Source organism: Chiloscyllium punctatum, chromosome 48, assembly GCF_047496795.1.
Source record: "Chiloscyllium punctatum isolate Juve2018m chromosome 48, sChiPun1.3, whole genome shotgun sequence".
Taxonomy (NCBI): Eukaryota; Metazoa; Chordata; class Chondrichthyes; order Orectolobiformes; family Hemiscylliidae; genus Chiloscyllium; species Chiloscyllium punctatum.
In genome coordinates this window covers 46,583,275-46,601,677 of record NC_092786.1, presented here as the reverse complement: position 1 = coordinate 46,601,677, position 18,403 = coordinate 46,583,275, and the positions used below count along the sequence as shown (strand labels likewise).

At 40.4% G+C, this 18,403-nt stretch overlaps 1 protein-coding gene across 1 annotated transcript; it reads left to right on the top strand.

The window, feature by feature from the left end:
- Positions 1-429: 429 nt before the first annotated feature.
- Positions 430-7,042, top strand: LOC140469169 (gonadotropin-releasing hormone II receptor-like). The gene is made up of 4 exons (XM_072565479.1): positions 430-529; positions 3,808-4,329; positions 4,606-4,807; positions 6,524-7,042. The coding sequence occupies exons 2-4, from the start codon at positions 3,814-3,816 to the stop codon at positions 6,919-6,921; spliced, it is 1,116 nt and encodes a 371-aa protein (XP_072421580.1). The 5' UTR covers positions 430-529; positions 3,808-3,813; the 3' UTR covers positions 6,922-7,042.
- The last annotated feature ends 11,361 nt before the right edge of the window (positions 7,043-18,403 follow it).

The following is an 18,403-nucleotide window of genomic DNA, read 5'->3' as shown; positions in this document are numbered from 1 at the left end:
CAAGCACTTTACGTCAATCCTGCTTGTGCACTTGCCCATTTTACCTTCTCAGTTCATCTATATTCCACTCTTTGCATTATTATTGCAGGTTAGAAGAGGCAAACATAGAAAATGTGCTTTGGGATTAAAACAGCGACAGACATAACTTACAAAATAATAAACATCCAAAGAGCACATTTTTTTAAAAAGCTGCAGAACTTTGATGTCAAACATCAGAAATGTTCCCACAGCTTTTCACACGTTAACTTATCCATAGCAACAGCTTGCCTATGGAACAGGGAGGAGCCAGGTTCAATTGTCAGCACACTGTGGCACTGAAAGACTTTTTAAGTGCTTGCTTTAACTGATCAAAACATCTTCCATTAGAATCTCTGGCCTAGGGTCTGTGTGGCTGGCATATATATCGGAGACGCTGAATCTTTCATTCTTAGCCATATATTTTGAAATAACGATTAAGTCATGACTGAGATGGGAAACCAGGGAAAAGTTTAGGTAACTGAAATCTAACAAAGGATTCACTCTGCTAATTGTAAGTATACTTGTATTCCAATTTGCATTGTGATCTAATACTACAATTGAGCATGGTGATGATCTAATGATGTACGTATCCATTCTAATGATCATCTAGTCATGTAATTTTCAACTGTGATAATTCCAACAGTATCAGGAATATAACTTGACAATGTGATAATAGAACACTGTAATGTAATACAATGAAAAAGCATCTCATCTCAATAATTATAACTAACTTATTTTATAACAATTCATTGTGGTAATCATTTAGCAATTTAGTTACTAGCTGTGAGAATTTTAATAAAGTAGCTTCTGTAATGTGCATTTCAAGTTTAACAATTTTGATAATAACTAATACTGTAACTAATGTTTGTAATAATCTAATAAAATGACTTGTGTTATAAGTTTGTCTAATCCTCTTGGAAAGATATAGAAACAGAAAGAAATGCATATGGTTTATTTAGGATAACTGGAATCTCTGCCTTAGTAAACAATTGATTGTTGATCACCCTCATTTATAGTGAATGTAACCAGCAGAATGTAATCATTATCAAGGTAAGATAGTCAGTGTAGACGGAATTAATGCTGTGAAGATGACTCCAAGTATGATCATCATAGCACAATCAACGGAAATCAATTATTTCCCAGCTTGACACTAGGTGATAAATATTGAGTTAGAAGGAAAACTTTCTGTCAGCCATTTTTTTTCCACCAAAATTATACTATTAAAAATTGCTCGTTATAGTGATTAAACTCAACTACGGGTTTAGATTAGTGAGTGAAAAGGAATTGAAAATATATGATTCAAGTTTCAATAGATTGAAGACAATTATGAATTATTTATTAATTTAGTGAATTGTTTCTAACTTCAAAGGTGGCATAGGGGCTCAGTGGCTAGCACTACTGCCTCACAGCAACAGGGACCTGGGTTCAATTTCAGCCTCAGGTGACTGTGTGTGGAGTTTGCATATTCTCCCCATGTCTGCCTGGGTTTCCTCCAGGTGCTCAGATTTCCTCCCACAATCCAAAAACATGCAGGTTAGGTGGATTGGCTATGCTAAATTGCCCATGGTGTCCATGAATACACAGGCTAGGTGGGTTAACCATGGGAAATGCAGGGTTACAGGAATGGAGTGTGCCTGGGTGGGCTGCTCTTGGATGATCAGTTTGGACACAATCGTATAAAACCTCATTTGAAGCATTTGAACTGATACAGCTCACTAAGCAAACACAATTTTAAGCCAAAGTGAGGGTAAAGATCTGGAGGTGCTGACACACATGAATCAGATTATATTCAATGTGTTACAATATCTTAGTTTCACAAATTCAATTTCTGATGTGATAATATATAATCTTGAAGCCCTCAGTGCCATTAGCTATTGCAACAATGAAAAAGTTAACAATCAGCAACCAGCCAACAGATGATGTCAGTGAGATTTTTAACGTGCCATTAATTGGTTAAACTGGCATGAAGAATAACTGTCACACTGTAACATAGCCGCCAGTCCAAAGTCAAACACTGTAGTTTTAACCATTTTAATGCTGAAAACATCAGATGAGTTACCAAAGCGACACATTGTGAAAAAGACCACAGGACTACTTGAAATTATTATACTTAGTAAAATAACAAGTTGAGAAATACAGTAGTTGCTCATTTTAGTTTAGATGTTTAATCTTTGTGCATGTGTTAATGCTGCTAATTTAAATTCCACTGACACTATGTGAAATAAGTAAAATTTATCATATAAATATAACATCTAAAGCACAGGTTTTAAATCACAAGTCTGCTATAATCAGGAGCAAAAAGACTGAACAGAAAGGACTATTTAGGTGCGACTGTCATGTCAGTGGGGATGATTTGGCTGTGCAAACTTAAAAAAAAAGCTGAATCGTAGGTGAGTCTTCTCAAAACAATGTCCTAACACTTTAAAGGTTGACAGGTAAAGAACTGACTTCGATTACACTACTGTCAAGATTCATGCACAAAATCTGTAAGTTTCCTTTAGTGTTTGTGAGAAATGTGCTTTATATGTATGAAGTATAAGTGTTTTTTTTTGTCCTCAGGATGTATGTGTCAAAATTAAATAATCCAGGACCAAGCTTTTATTAGTTTTAAAATGAAGATTATCTATTCTCACTCACTTACCATAACTTCATACAATGTTGCCCACACAATCGCAGGCACATGCACAAAGACTGGCTATGGGTAAGAGCAGTAATCTGTTACAAGTTATTTTAATTCAATCATCGGTTTATGGACTGTGCTTTGCACAAGGGGCAGGCCTAGTTCGCTGGATGTAGTTGATGCTTTAAATTTGAAGTGTGTGTTTTGTAAAGCGAAAGATTCTCAGCAAGCTGCGAGCTCTTTCAATTTCAATTTTCTCAGCAATTAGTTCTCAGGTGAAGTTGAAGGTCAAACAGGTTCGGAGGAGTTTTTCTCCCTGAGGAGATCTCCCAGTTTCAAGACATTGAACAGCTTTGTAGCTAATTTTCTGACTTCCTGGTGGGTAACTCAGTCCACACAGCAGGTTTTTGCAGATTTTGGAACTGGATGAAAAGCATGTCTGTCTCATCGTGTGACCTGCTACAAGCTCAAATAAAGTGGGTAACCATATTTATTACACATCCTGTGCTGTGGGTTGAAATTGCTGAAGATTTGAGAAGTCATTGTGTTTGTTTCTGAATGACCAATTCCTTTCGATTGCTTTTAGAAAAAGACATTGTCTCATCACATCAGTCTAGAATGTTCCTTTGATAAAGAGATGTCACCCTTACCTTGGATGGTCATCTTTTTTATCTATTTTCTGTCCACCTTTGAAAAGTCAAAACATTGAAAGGATGTAACATACTGGTTTATTTAAAATCATAAGCTTTCAGGTCACCTGACAAAGGAGCAGCAATCCAAAAGCTTGTGATTTTAAGTAAACCTGTTGGACTGTAACCTGGTGTTGCGTGATTTCCGAATAAAAGATCAGTTGACCTCTGCAGACAAATATCTTTCATGTGCCTCATCACACAAAGCTGTGTCCTAAAAGTGCACAATCATTAAATCAGCCCCAACATGACTGAAGCAAGGGGTCATTAACATTAGTTTTGAATGGAAGCAAAATGCTGAGTCCCCTGGAAATCTGAAATAAAAACAAAAAATGTAAGCTTTGTTTAACCACAGGATAACCTTTCCTCTGCAGCCATCATGGTGCAAAGTGTGCCATGCACACGCCTACAAAGTGTAGGTGCACGGAAGGTGAAAACACACCAGTAACACGCCTCTTCTGGTATCGCTTGCTCCTTCAGACACTGATGGATCCATTACCTTCTCGGAATCAGTCAGGAAGAATTCATCTTTTAGAGTTTGATGTCTCCGACGTGAGGCCCACTCCTCCAGAGCTTTGGATTGTACCAGCATTCACCGCGGCAGCTAAAGTCCGTGTAATCGTGACTTTCTGTTTCTTCACTGTGTCCATGTTCAGCAACACAGCTGTTCTGCTCAACGTCATCAAAAAGAGGAGGAATTCACACATCAGGAACCTGATCTTGAGCCTCACTGTTGCTGACCTAATGGTGACTGTTTTGGTAATGCCACTAGATGCAGTGTGGAATATAACCGTTCAGTGGTATGCAGGTAACATGGCATGCAAGGCCCTGAACTTCCTGAAGCTATTTGCCATGTACGCCTCTGCACTTGTCCTAGTGGTCATCAGTATGGATCGTCATTCGGCTGTCTTGAACCCATTCAGTTTTATCCGCGCCAGTCACAGGAACAAGTTAATGCTTTCCATGGCATGGATCACAAGCATGTTCCTGGCCGCTCCACAGGTATGCTATTACTGCAGTGTACAGTGGGATGATTTTCACATCAATACTCAGGCTGCATGGTCACCCTTTGACACACTCCACATTCCCACATTATACACTCTGATATCACTTGCTAAGCAACAGCGGGTCTGCACATACTCATCCTTTGACACACTACAGTCATACCCACAATATACACTCTGACATCAGTTGCGAAACAACAGCCACTCTGCACAGGCACTATTTTAATATCAAGAGCAACGTCCACAAAGAATAACATTCCCTCCCATTTCTCAGCTCTTCATTTTTCAGGTGCAGAATGTGAATGGCATGAACTTCACCCAGTGTGTGACATATGGGAGTTTCACTGAGCCCTGGCATGAAACCTTCTACAACATGTTCACCTTCATCACCCTGTACGTCACGCCGCTCACTGCCATGGTGATCTGTTACAGCAGGATTCTGTGGGAAATAAGTAAACAGGTGAAAGGAAATAGAGGTGAGGTTTAATTATGTGTTCCGCTGTTTTGCAACTTCCACCTCCTTTACAAATGTCTTCCATATTGTGGGGGCGGCTCGGTGCTTAGCACTGCTGCCTCACAGCGCCAGAGACCAGGTTCAATTCCCGCCTCAGGCAACTGACTGTGTGGAGTTTGCACATTCTCCCCGTGTCTGTGTGGGTTTCCTCCAGGTACTCATTTCCTCCCACAGTCCAAGAATGTGCAGGTTAGGTGAATTGGCCATGCTAAATTGCCCGTAGTGTTAGTTGAAGGGGTAAATGTACGGGAATGGGTCTGGGTGGGTTGGTCTTCGGAGGGTCGGTGTGGACTTCTTGGGCCGAAGGGCTTGTTTCCACGCCGTAGGGAATCTAATCCTAGTGATAACATCCAAAGATGTGCAGATTAGGTGGATTAGCCATGGGAAATGTGGAGTTACAGGGATAAGGTGGTGGTGGGGGGGGGGTAGTAGGGTTTGGGTGGGATGCTCTTCAGAGGAGCAGTGTGGACTCAATGGGCCGAATGGCCTGTTTCCACACTGTAGGGATTCTATGAATGTTGGATGGGGGACAATTTCAAGGTTGGTAGTCCAGAAGGTGCTTCCATTCTCCTGCAGTCTTAATCTAAGGCCCCCCTCAAAGATTGATGGATGCTTTAAAACAAGAGCAGAAATGTCCCTGCTGGTCTAACTAGTGCTTATTCCTCAATCAAAATCAGAAAATAAAAACTCAGACAAGCAAGTGCAGCAATTGCTACACGGGCTCAGCATGTCTGGCAGCATCAATGGAGTTAATATTTTGAGTTCAATGACCGTTCTTCTGAACAGAGTCAGACCTGCTGTGTTTCTGCAGCAATGTGTGATCTTGTTTGTTCCAGATCTTCAGCATCTGCAGTCCTGTTGTCATAAAAAAAAACATTGTTGTGTTGCTATTAGTGGGAGCTGCTGCTGAGCAACTTTGACTGCTGCTTTGAAACAGTGACTATACATATATAAGAACTTCACTGAATGTAATGGGCTGTGGGACATCCTGACCTTGTGGAAGAAGCTGTAGAAATGCTAGTCATCCTTTTCCTATTGTATGCTGTTTATCTCTTTGTCTGAAGCTGTATTTTCTTTGCTATGGGGCAGGAAATACTGCTCTGGTTAAGGACCATTAAGCTCACTGAATTGCTCTCACCAACCATTGTATAGTAAACCCATTTAAATATCTCTATGTTCTGCTGACAAACATAAGTCAGGAATATGGTAACAGCCAGTGGCCAAAGTACTGGGTTCAGGAATTCCCTTGAAGTGCCATTATTTTACTCTAATGTAATGGGGATGGGAGGAGACACCATCTTTTTTTTTAGGAATTGACTGTCAGGGACCAAGCATCAACGAGAAAAACATGCCTTCAATAAGCACATACAAAACCATGCAGATCAGTGTTACAGTTGGCACTGGTACCAAACAGCATATAAGTCCAGAATTTCTGAAGCTGTGCTTCAGGTGAAAGCTTTGCCTGCCTCAGAAATCCATGGGGCTGTTATTGGCACACTCTTCATAAATTGTCCCCCATCCAAAGAAACTAGTGAAGGCCCAATACAGTAATTACCCAAGAAATCAGTAGCCAGCAGGTTTCCATTGTAATTACTGTGTGCATACAGCTGCTGCAATCTCATTTCAACTGGTATCAGTTTCTCGGGATCATGCACTTACAGTCAAATTTATTTTGCAGCAAGAACACAGAATGATTACATATTGAAAGCACGAATGAAAACTCTCAAAATGACCATCATCATTGTTGTGTCCTTCATCGTCTGCTGGACCCCATATTATCTCCTCGGACTGTGGTATTGGTTCAATCCAAACGTACTGAAGAATGTGCCAGAATATGTCAGTCACATACTGTTCTTAATTGCCTTGCTGCATACCTGCTTGGATCCGATTATCTATGGGTTTTACACACCGTCCTTTAGAAAGGATATCCTGACATGTTGGAGAGGGACGAGAGCAGAGATCATGAGGAACGAATCGAAACACACTGGAAAGCCAGTCACTGCCAAATCCTTACGAGATGACACAAATGGCAACATCCTTAATCACATTGAGATGGTGTCTGTAATCCCCAATTGAACAGCTCAGTCTGTCTCTTGATTTAAGCTTTAATTGAATTACATTGTCTGGTTGGAGGCTCAAGTTCCTCTGTAGGATTTGGCAAATGTCATTGAGGGCAAATACTTTCACTCTCATACTGTGCAATTGGAAACATTGTCTATCAGATGAAACATTAAACAGTTGTTGTCTGGACCTGGGCCTGGGTCTGTGGCTGAGTGGCCTTTGGAGGTGCCATGGTATAATTTTTTAAAAAGAGCAAAGAGATTTCTTGATAGCCTATGCAGCATTGCACCCTGAGCCAACTCAGTAAAATATATGAAGCAGCGATTAATCTGCTTGCTATTTGTGGAATGGTTGTCAAGTTTGTCACCAAAAACACAACTGTTGCACCTTTTTTGTTCATGAAGCTTTTTAGATTATTAGAGAACTAAGATTAATCTCTGTAGAATTACAAAATTTTCAAGTGTACTGTGAACTGTTGAAATTGTATTTTTGAAATATAATAAATCAAGATAGCATCAACATTGATGTCTTGTTTCAGAAACCTACCATGCAGACTCACGTAAAAGTCAAATTCTTTTTCAGCAATAGTCACCTTTTAAATAAGCAATATTTTCCAAGGGTTTAAGGGTGTATTTGATTTGGGCTGCACGCAGTCTCATACCACTGAATGATCAGCTGTCCCTGGTGGGTTGCTATCACACAACTGTGTACACCCTGAATTCCTTGCAATTACAATTAAGGTGCAAAGAACTACTCTCCCAGAGGATAGAGAACATCTGGAATTCTCTACCTGAGAGAATTGTGGAGGCTGGATCACTGAGAGCATTCAAAAAAGACATCGATTGGTTTGTGAAATATCGGGGAGTTGCAGGCTATGCTGAGCTGGCACAAGAGAGGCAGATCAGCCTTTATCTTGTTGGATGGTAGAGCAAGCCGAATGTACTTCCTTTATTCAGTTACAGGATGGGGGCATCGCTGGCCAGGCCAGCATTTTTGCCCATTGGGTAGATGAGACTCAACCACATTGTTCTGGGTTTGGAGTCATGTATTCATGACTAGGCAAAAGTGAGAACTGCAGATGCTGGAAACCAGAGTCTCGATTAGAGTGGTGCTGGAAAAGCACAGCAGGTCAGGCAGTATCTGAGGAGCAGGTGAGTCGATGTTTTGGGATTAACTGTCCAGCAATAATGCCACTAAGCCATCACTTCCCTTTATGTTTCTTATGATCAGTCTACTGTCAATCAGGTTGTGCTAGATAGTTCTGAGTCCCAGTTCAACAGAGCGAGAGCAGTAGATTGCTTGATCATGGTTGTATCTCATCAAAAAGTGATATTGGACTCTTCAAAGGCAATGTCAGCAATGCATCTATGGAGATGATCATTTTCACTAGGTCTTTCCAGGTTTTTCTCTCCAGAGATGCAGCCAGGTTTGGCTGTGTATCTCCAGCACTTTCTTCATTTGTTTCAGCTTTCTCGCAACTGCAGTACTTTGCATTTACTTTATCGGATACCTGACACCCTCTTTCAATGAAACCAGGCTATGTATGGGGAAGCAGAACAGGGCAGCTAAAAGGTTTTGATGCCAGAAAGACTAAGGTTGATTTTAGCAAGATTACATTTTAAACATTACATTGACTTACATGAGACCAACCTTACACACATATATATTGTACGTGCTGCAGGTTATGTGGAACGGAAACTGCATTAATAAAATGTCACTTTGATCTTAGAGATCACTGTTTTTGTGGAAGAGAATTTTCATGCATATGATGCATTAGTAAAATAACAATCAATGTCAACTTCATTCAGAATTAAAAGCAAATACATCGATAGTAACGTTGGCATGAATAATGCATTATTCTTTTTAAACCAGAATTTGATGCCTACAATATCCAGTTATGAAGATGAGGACTGTGACAGCCACAGATACAAATTTAATCTACATTTGTGGTGGTAAAGCAGACTGCAGCTTTGAGTACCTTAGTGCCTGAAACCATTCCAGCCTTAATTCAAACATGAGTTAAAGAGCCGAATTCCAGGGGTGTGAATTACTGCCCTTGACTGATTGTGGCATCAAACAGCCCTAGAAAAGTTGGAGTCAATGGGAATCAGGGAAAATTCCACCACTGGTTGGAGTCATACCCTGGAAGAAAGGAAGACAGTTGGGGTTATTGGAGGTCAGTCATGTCAGCCCAGGACATCGCTGCAGGAGTTTCTCAGAGCAGTGTCCTCTCAGACCATTTTCAGCTGCTTCATCAATCTTTCCATACGGTCAGAAGCAGGGATGTTCATCAATGATTTCACAATGTCCAGCGCCATTCATGACTGTTCAGATGCAACAATATCTAGGTTTAGCTGACAAGTGGCAAATGATGTTCATGCCACACAACTGCCAGGCAATGAACATCTCCAACAAAAGAGAGTCTCATTATTGCACTTAAATGGTCAGTGGTAAAATTATTACTGAATTCCACACTATCAACATTCTGATTTGTTTTTCTGAGAGGCTGAGAGCCAGAGAGCAAGCAATTTGGTCATACTGTTCAGAATCCATCATTCTTCTCTTTCCTCTTCCCAAGGACAGCTGTCAGAAATATAATTCAATTGTGCATTCCAGTGTATGGCTCCCAGTTTTTTAAAACCCAGTTCAATAATCTTAAGGTGGTGATTTTTATCTCCAGAATATGAACTTTCAGAAATATGTAAATTAAACAGGAGATACAGATCTGACTGACTGTTTTGAGTAATTTTGATGACATATAAACTTCAGTTCAGACACCGTGTTTATTTACGTTTTCATGAAATTTGTGGTCAAGTGACCACTGCAGCCTTAAGTCAGTGTTTATCCTTTTTTTTAAAACCTATTTTAGTCCCAGGTATAGAAATCAGATGATGGAAGCTGAAAATTGCTCATCCATATTTACAGCGATCATGACAAAAGGTTCATATGGAGTTATAAAGGTTTCAAAAAGCACCTTAAAAGGAGGAAAGACAGGTAGACAGCAGGGAACCTTAGAAAGGTGGTGGCATGGTAATGTGACTGGACTGTGAATCCAGAACTTCCATGCATTGACCATGAGATGTGGGCTCGAATCCCACATTGGGACATGATAAAATTTGAAAAGTCTTTCCTAGAATGGTAACATGTAATGAATGTCAATTGTGGGAAAAACCCATCTGGTTCACTAATGTCCTTTAGGGAAAGAAATCTTTACCTGGTCTCACCCACATGTGCCTCCATACCCACGTCAATGCGGTTGTTTTTAACTGTCCTTCGGGCAATAAATGCTCACCTAGTCAGTGGTGCCCACACCCCATGAATTAATTAAACAAAGTTAGTGTTTTACACAGACAGGCATACAACAAAATCTGCAGCAAATGCTAAGTGGAAATCTAGCCCCAACGGTTAGTGATTTAAATCTTTTGGATTTCAGATGAGATATTAAATGAATATAATTCCCTGGCCTCTCAAGTGGATGATAAAGGTCCTACAGCACAATGTCACAATAAAAAGAGCAGAAGTATTCTCCCCAGATGCGCAGGCTTAAACATATCCCTCAACCAATTTGACTAAAACCAATCATCATTTTCACAATATTGCTTCAGGGAACTTCTTGTACCCAAATGAATTGCTGCGTTTCTTACATTACAGCAAGTAACAACACTTTAAACGCTGTTTTAAATGAGCATAAAGCACCTGGAGAGGTAATGAGATTGTGAAAGATGCTACGTGAGTGTGCATCCTTTCTCAAAATAAACTTTATTTTCTAGACTTCTTTTAAAATTCAAAGTAAGAATTATGGCATGGAAGCTATGTATCATATAAACAATTTTAAAAGATTATAGTGTGAGCTTTGAAGTCCAAACGGAAATCATTGAGTCAATTTGATTTATTATTGTCACACGTACCAAGAGAAAGTGAAAAGTATTGTTTTGAATACTATCCAGACAAATTATATCTTACATTCGTGCATCAGGGGTAATAGAAGAGAATGCAAAATATAGTGCTACAGAGAAGGCGCAGAGAAAAATGAGAGGTCCTTTCAAAGTCTGATACCAGCAGGGAAGAAGCTGTTCTTGAATCAGTCGGTACGTGTTTTCAAACTTTTGTATCTTCTCCCTGATGAAAGAGGGTGGAAGAGAGTATAACCAGGTGGGAGGGTCTTTAATTATGTTGGCTACCTTCTCAAGACAGTAGGAAGAGTAGACTGAGTCAATGGAGGAAGACTGATTTTCATTACTTGTTCTAATAGTAATCATCCAGATGGATGTATTAATCAGACGTTGCTGCAAAAATCAGGAGCTTGCATTCCAATCATTCAGTCTCTTGCTTGTGGAATTTATTTTAAGCCTTTACAATGATTTCTTCTTTAAACACAATCCTTCACAAAGTTCCTCATTCACCCAACATCCTGTCATACAATCATAGTTTCATAGACACATAAAGCACAGAAACAGATCCTTTGATCGAACGCATCCATGTCGACTGATATCCTAAATTAATCTAGTTCCATTTGCCAGCACTTGGCCCATATCCCTCTAAACCCTTCCTATTCATATACACATCCACATGCCTTTTAAATGTTTTAATTGTACCAGCCTCCACCACTTCCTTGACAACTCATTCATTACACACTCCACTCTGCTTGAAAAAGTTGCCCCTTAGGTCCCTTTTAAATTTTTCCCCTCTCTCTTTAAACCTATGTCCGCTAGTTATGAACTCCCCCATCCCAGGGAAAAGACCTTGTCTATTTATCCTATCCATGCCCCTCATGATTTTGCCAACATCCATAAGGTCACCGCTCAGCCTCCATCGCTCCAGGGAAAACAGCCCCAGCCTATTCAGCCTCTCCCTATAGCTCAAATCCTCCAACCCTGGCAACATCCTTGTAAATCTTTTCTGAACCCTTTCAAATTTCACAACATCCTTCCTATAGCAGGGAGACCAGAATTGCACACAATATTCCAAAAGTGGCCTCATCAATGTCCTGTACAGCCGCAACATGACCTCCCAACTCCTTTACCCAATACTCTGACCAATAAAGGAAAGCGTGCCAAACACCTTCTTCACCACCCTGTCTCCCTCCAACTACACTTTCAAGTAACTATGAACCTGCACTCCAAGGTCTCTTTTTTTCAGCAACACTCCCAGCACCACTCTTTACTTCCTATCCTTCCTTTCCTAACCAACGCCCAGTTTCTTTTTAAACCCTGCATCAAAAAAATTAAACTCTAATCAAAGATTTCAAGAAAGTGGATTTTCCTTTGTGCTCTTCAAGAAGCATCTAACTTGAAGCGTTGGGCCTTGGTTCTGAGTGCATAGGCCTCTCTGGCACTGGGTAAATGACAGTTTACAGAAGGTTTTTGACAGTTTGGCAGGATAACTGAAAGCATTATAAAGAATGAGCTGCTTTATTCCAGCGTTTGATTAGAAAGCTGCAAAATGTTTGAAGAGAGGGTCAACCCTCTCATTGAGCTAATTAGGACACTGCAAAGCTGTAATTCATTCTGGAAGGAAAATTGGTTCATGAGTAAACAAACAGTATAGAATTTCTTTAAGCTTTATGAATTCACTGCAATCATCTTTAAATTGTAATAGGCCCATTATATAAAAGATGCACTTACACTGATTTTAAGCATAACTCGAAGGAGCAATGATATTGATTGCTATTGTTGAAATGCAAAAGGAGGCATTATCAGGCAGGCTGTGAGAATGACCTCACTAAACAGTGAAATAGATAGGGCTGCAGGGTTGTAAAAGCAGACAGTTTACCACTTTGTTTCAGCACAGGTCAAACATTTTCTGTCCCCCTCAACCCCACCCCCCACCCCCCACCCCACCCCCACCCCCTCCCTGTGGTCCGACCAGACTAAGTGGCTATCCAGTGACTCAAACGTTATAGGCAGCAGTGGCTACCCCTTGCTGGGTGCAAGCTATCATTTTTGTCACTCACGACTCCCAACTTTTGATGTTTGGGCATGGGGTTGGTGTGGGGTGGAGAGGGTCTAACATTACTCTGAATAACTAAATGCAAACCAGTTTAAAATAAAGTTAACATTACAAAGAGAAAAATCAAAACCTGGATCAAAAATCACAAAGTGCTGCAGAAACTCTGTAGGTCTGACAGCACCTGTGGAGAGAAAGCAGAGTTAGCACTTCAAGCCCAGTGACCCTTCATCACAACTGATTATTGTTGGGTGAAGAAGAGTCACTGAATTAGAAATATTTACGCGGCTTTCTCTCCACAAATGGTGCCGGACTTACAGAGTTTCTTCAGCAATTTTTGTTTTAGTTGCAGACTTAGAGCAATGATATTTCTTTGTTGTATCAAATCATGGGCATCAGCTAGAGTTTAAGAACCAGCCAGTTACAGAAGAGACACGCAACCAACTTAACCTTCAAAGGCCAGTGACCAATCACAGGGAGACTTCTGCCATGATGAATTTAAAATGTCTTTCCATCCTTGAAACCTATCAAGCTAAATCCTAATGATCTAGTTTTTTTTATTAAAAGCAAAGGCAAAGGAACATCATCTGAATTTATCTTCAATTGCTAATAAAGTATTGTGCGATTTCCACTCTAATCTTAGAATCGATACTATTCAAGTTACAAAACACAGGATCGACCAACAGTCCAGGAGCATAGGATAATTTTCCCTGAACTAGTTGACAATCAATATATCTCCTTGCAAACCCCTGTCGCAATTCTATTTTAAAGAGGTTAAAGGTGACCTAACACTGACACTTGGAGCAAATGGTATACAGCTTTATATAGAAAGGGTTCCATAATAGAGTGTTCCTCTGAAGGATAAGAACTTGTTGTACACTATAAATGAAGTAAACAAAGATCACAACTAAGAGCAGGAGTGGACCATTCAGCCCCTTGAGTTTGCTCGGCCATTCAATAGGATCATGGCTGATCAGTTTGTGTTTTGTGCTCCACTTTCACACCTACCCCTGATAATCTCGGATCGCTTTGCCCAAGAAGTCACTTGCTAACATCAGGAGATGCAGATTTTATCCAGCAAGATACCACCAACTCCCATAGTTACCTTGATCACACCTCCACCCTTTCTCAAAAGATTCCATTCTTCCAGTTCCTTCTTTTCCGTACATCTATTGTAATGAGACCACCTTCCCTGCCAGTGTTTCCAACCTGCTGTCTTTTATCTTTAGGATTCCCCCTTAACCGGGGGAGACAGGTCCCAGAAGCTCATCCAACCCATTTCCTCTTCCTCCTTGAACAGAAATTGTTTTATCTTTTCATCTTCTTTCCCCGCCACAGCCTTCACATTCAATAAATTATCAGCACCATTTCCATCAATTTTACTGCAACACCATCACAAAATATCTGTCCCTCTTTTCGCATTTCAGCATTCCAAAAGGATTACACTTTCCATAATCTTGATCCATTTCTCAGTAATCCCCAACATCCCGTTTCCATGGCACCAGCCCTGGAGATGCAATACTTATGCTCATGCCTCACCATCCAAAACCCTAAACACAGCTTCCAGATAAATCATGACTTGCTTACACTTTCAAGACAGTATACAGTAACAAAAACAAATTGCTAGAGAAACTCAGTAGGTCTGCCAGTATCTGTGGGGAGAGAAACAGAATCAATGTTTCTGCTGAGTTTCCCCATAGAGTTTCTCTGCTGAGTTTCCCAGTAGATCTGCTAGCATCTGTGGAGAGAAAAACAGAGTCAATGTTTCTGCTGAGTTTCTCCAGCAAGTTCTGTTTTTGTTTCAGATTTCCAGCATTTGTTCTTTTATTTCATAAAACTGCATTTGCTGTTCATGATACAGTCATAACTCCACTGGGGAAACTAAAGGAAGTTTGGATGATTGTGTTGCTGAGCACCTCCAGTCAGTGGAGATGATGCTGACTCTTCACTTACTTGTCATTCCAATTCTGACTCACTTGCACTTTGATGCTGTGATCTCTGTCCCCAATCTTATACTGAAGATCAAGGGGCACTCGGGAAACACCTCCTTGTCTCTCAAGTAGGCACTTCACAGCCTTCCAGACACAGCTTCAAGTGCAATGATTGTGAACCATAACTACTGCCTCCATTTAGCCTCCGCATCTGCGAAGAGTTTCTGCTATTGCCCTTTTACATTTCCTCTAGGCTGTCTTTTATTTCTTCCTTTGTTTTATTACCCAGCCCTTGCCTTGCTCCATCAGTCCTTGCATTTGAATCATGTTTGCATTCTCACCTCTCAACTTTTCCAGAAGTGGTCTTGCTTTGTTGAGATTCTCTGAACTACTCGGTTTTGAAAGTATGCATAGACAGGCTCTCAAGACAATGGTTCAGCCAACTGAGATCACAGACTCAGAAGGAATAAGAGCATATGTCGGCCATTTTAGCCTGCTCTGCGATTCAACATGATCATGACTGATCTTTCTACTCAATTCCTTGTTCCCACTTTCTCCCTAAACCCTTTAACCCTGAGAGCTCTATCTAACTCCTTCCTGAAAACATTCAATGTCTTGGTTTTAAGCGCTTTCTGTGGCAGAAAATTCCTCAGGCTCATCACTCCCTGAGTGAAGAAATTTCTCCCCACCTCGGTCCAAAGTGGCCCATCCTGTATGACCCCTGGTTCTGGAAAATTCAAGTTAAATTCAACTTTTAGAAGTTTGCCTCCCTAGCATTGCAGTGCTCCTGGCCCGTATACACAAGCTGTTCTCTGAGCAGCAATGGCTAGTTGTCCTGAGATGTCAACACCAGGAATTAGCAAGTTTGGGCTACAACACAGCAACTCTCCGAGAAGCCAATCAGGGGCTCTGGGAATATGATTGGGATTGAACTTTCTGCCGGGCCCCAGGGAAGGAGAATAACATGCACATGAGCCCTACCAGCAACAGGATAGAAGTACCAATGGTGGGTAATTGGAAACAGATGGAATTTCCTAATTTAAAGAGCTTTGTTCACTTAAGAATATCAGCAAACAGTGATAGGAACCAATACAATGGAACATGCAGAAGGAGAAAGAAGATATTTGATTCTTTTCTGAACCCTCTCAATTAGAAGAGAGTGAGGACTGCAGATGCTGGATCTCAGAGTCGAGCCTGTGGTGCTGGAAAAGCACAGCGGGTCAGACAGCATCCGACAAACAGGAGAAAGGACGTTTCGGGTATAAGCCCTTCATCGAGAATCCTAATGAAGGGCTTACATCCAAAACATTGATTCTCCTGCTCCTTGAATGCTGCCTGACCTGCTGTGCTTTTCCAACACCACATTCTCAATGCAAAATGCACAAAATATTCTACGCGTTGGTAGCCTGAACCAGTGTTAGCATCTTAAATTGTCATCAAATAACTTACAACATTTCATTTAAATATTCTAATGTGTTATGGCTTTTAAAGAACTATTAACATCATTTGATGAGTGCTCATGTTTGTCATGTTCTATACTATTGTGTATACTACGTACAATAACATGTTATATTTTCTGCAAAAACATTTAGTTTCTACTCCTTAAGCCCATCTGATAAACTCATACAGATCCCTTTGAATACATTCTTTGCCACTGGTCAAATAGGTTATTGTCATAAATAACTTGTTTTCAGTGTTATTGAAATTATATATCATCAACCTAAATAACACAGTGCTCTGCAAATGTCCCCAGGGAGACATTTGCTGATTTGCAATCTGTTGGTTTCCATTGCTAATCTAGTTTTTTATTCCAAGAACTAAAAGTTATTGAACTAAGATTGAAGGAAGTTTAAACACAAATCAGAATTAGATGCAACATGCAAGACTGATTCACCAAATCAGCCAGTGAAGTTAATCATATTATATTCAAATACATTTCTAATTAAATCATGTTTTAGCACAGAAGTTCAAAAGTTCACTATCAGTAGTTTGGTAGTTTAAGTTACTTGTCTCAACAAGATACAGTAGATAGAACTTGACATTTACATGGCAACATCCTGTGGTTGTGAAAGGTGCTAAGTATGAGTAAAGTTTTCTTTTAATAAGTGTCATCACCATTGTAATAGTGGCCTTACTTCCATCCGAATGGCCTTATTTCCACTCCTATATTTTATGGTCTTATTAAGGACTACGGGGAGAGCGCGGGTAAGTGGAGTTGAAATACCAAACAGCCATGAATAACTGGCGGAGTGGACTCGACAGGCTGAATGGCCTTACTTCCACTCCTATGTCTAATGATAATATAGGAAATCCCACCAACAACTAATTTGAGCATAGTGAGTTCCCACAAACAGCAATGGGATATCAATTTGATAATCTGTTTTCAATTATGTATATCAAGGGATTGAAGTATTAGAAAAATCTCCCCTCCTCAACTTCAAAATAACATCATCAGATGAGAATAGTTTAGAAAATAGGAGCACAAACTGGCCAGCTGTACCATCCAAACTCATGCCCAAACCTGCTCCCTCCCATAACGCTAGACTCCTTTGTAGGTCAAAAATCTGTTTATGTTAACCTTGAATATATTCAGCGATCCCAATCTCTACTGCTCTCCAGAAACCCCAAAGACCATTGAGCTTCTGAGACAAAATTCCTTCTCATCTCTCATCTTAAATGGGAGACTCCATAGTTTTAAACTGTGTCCCTTAGTTCTAGATCCCCCGGGGCAAACATCCTCTGAACATGGCAAAAGTGAGGACAGCAGATGCTGGAATCAGAGTCTAGATTAGAGTGGTGCTGGAAAAACACAGCAGGTCAGGCAGCATCCGAGGCGCAGGAAAATTAATATTTCAGGCAAAAGCACTTCATCAGGAATCTAATTTTCCAGCACCACTCCCGTCCTCTGAACAAATACTTGTTAAATCCTCTTAAAATCTTAGATTTTAATAAGATCAGTTATGGTTCTTCTAAACCACAAGCCCACTGTACTCAACCTTTGCTCATAACACAATCCTTCATCCAAAGAATCAGCCTGGTGAATCTTTTCTGAATTGCTTCTAATGTATACTTCTAAATAATATTTGAGCTGCAGCTACACTAATTCTCTGTACAGTTATACCAAGACTTTCCTGTTTCTAAGCTTCTCCACTTGCAAGAAACAGCAACATTCTATTTGCCTTCCTAATTGCTTGCTGCAGCTGCATACTAACTGCAGTGGTTCAAGGCGGCAGTTCACCACCATCTTCTCAAGAACAGCCAGGGAAAGGGATAAATGGTCATCCAGCCAGCGGTGTGCCATATCCCCTTGAATGCATTTTTAAAAACTCTACAATTCATTTACAAGGATACCCAGATCCCTCTATACTGCAGCATTGTGCAATCTCTCTCCAATTCAGTAGTATTCTGCTCTTTTGTTCTCTCTACCAAAGTAGAGAACCACATTTTTCCATTTCATACTCCAGTTTCCAAATTTTGGCTGACTCATTTCACCAATCTATGTCCCTTTACATCCTCTCCCAACCTACTTTCCGACTTACTTTGTATCATTAGAAAACATGGCAACAATACACTTGGCCCCTTTATCCACATAATTAATATAGGGTAGATTATAAGTAGCT

Coding starts and splice junctions, on each gene's coding strand:
- LOC140469169 (XM_072565479.1), top strand. CDS start 3,814: ATGGATCCATTACCTTCTCGGAATCAGTCAGGAAGAATTCATCTTTTA. Junction 4,330..4,605: donor TGTTCCTGGCCGCTCCACAG/GTATGCTATTAC, acceptor CCCATTTCTCAG/CTCTTCATTTTTCAGGTGCA. Junction 4,808..6,523: donor ACAGGTGAAAGGAAATAGAG/GTGAGGTTTAAT, acceptor TTTATTTTGCAG/CAAGAACACAGAATGATTAC.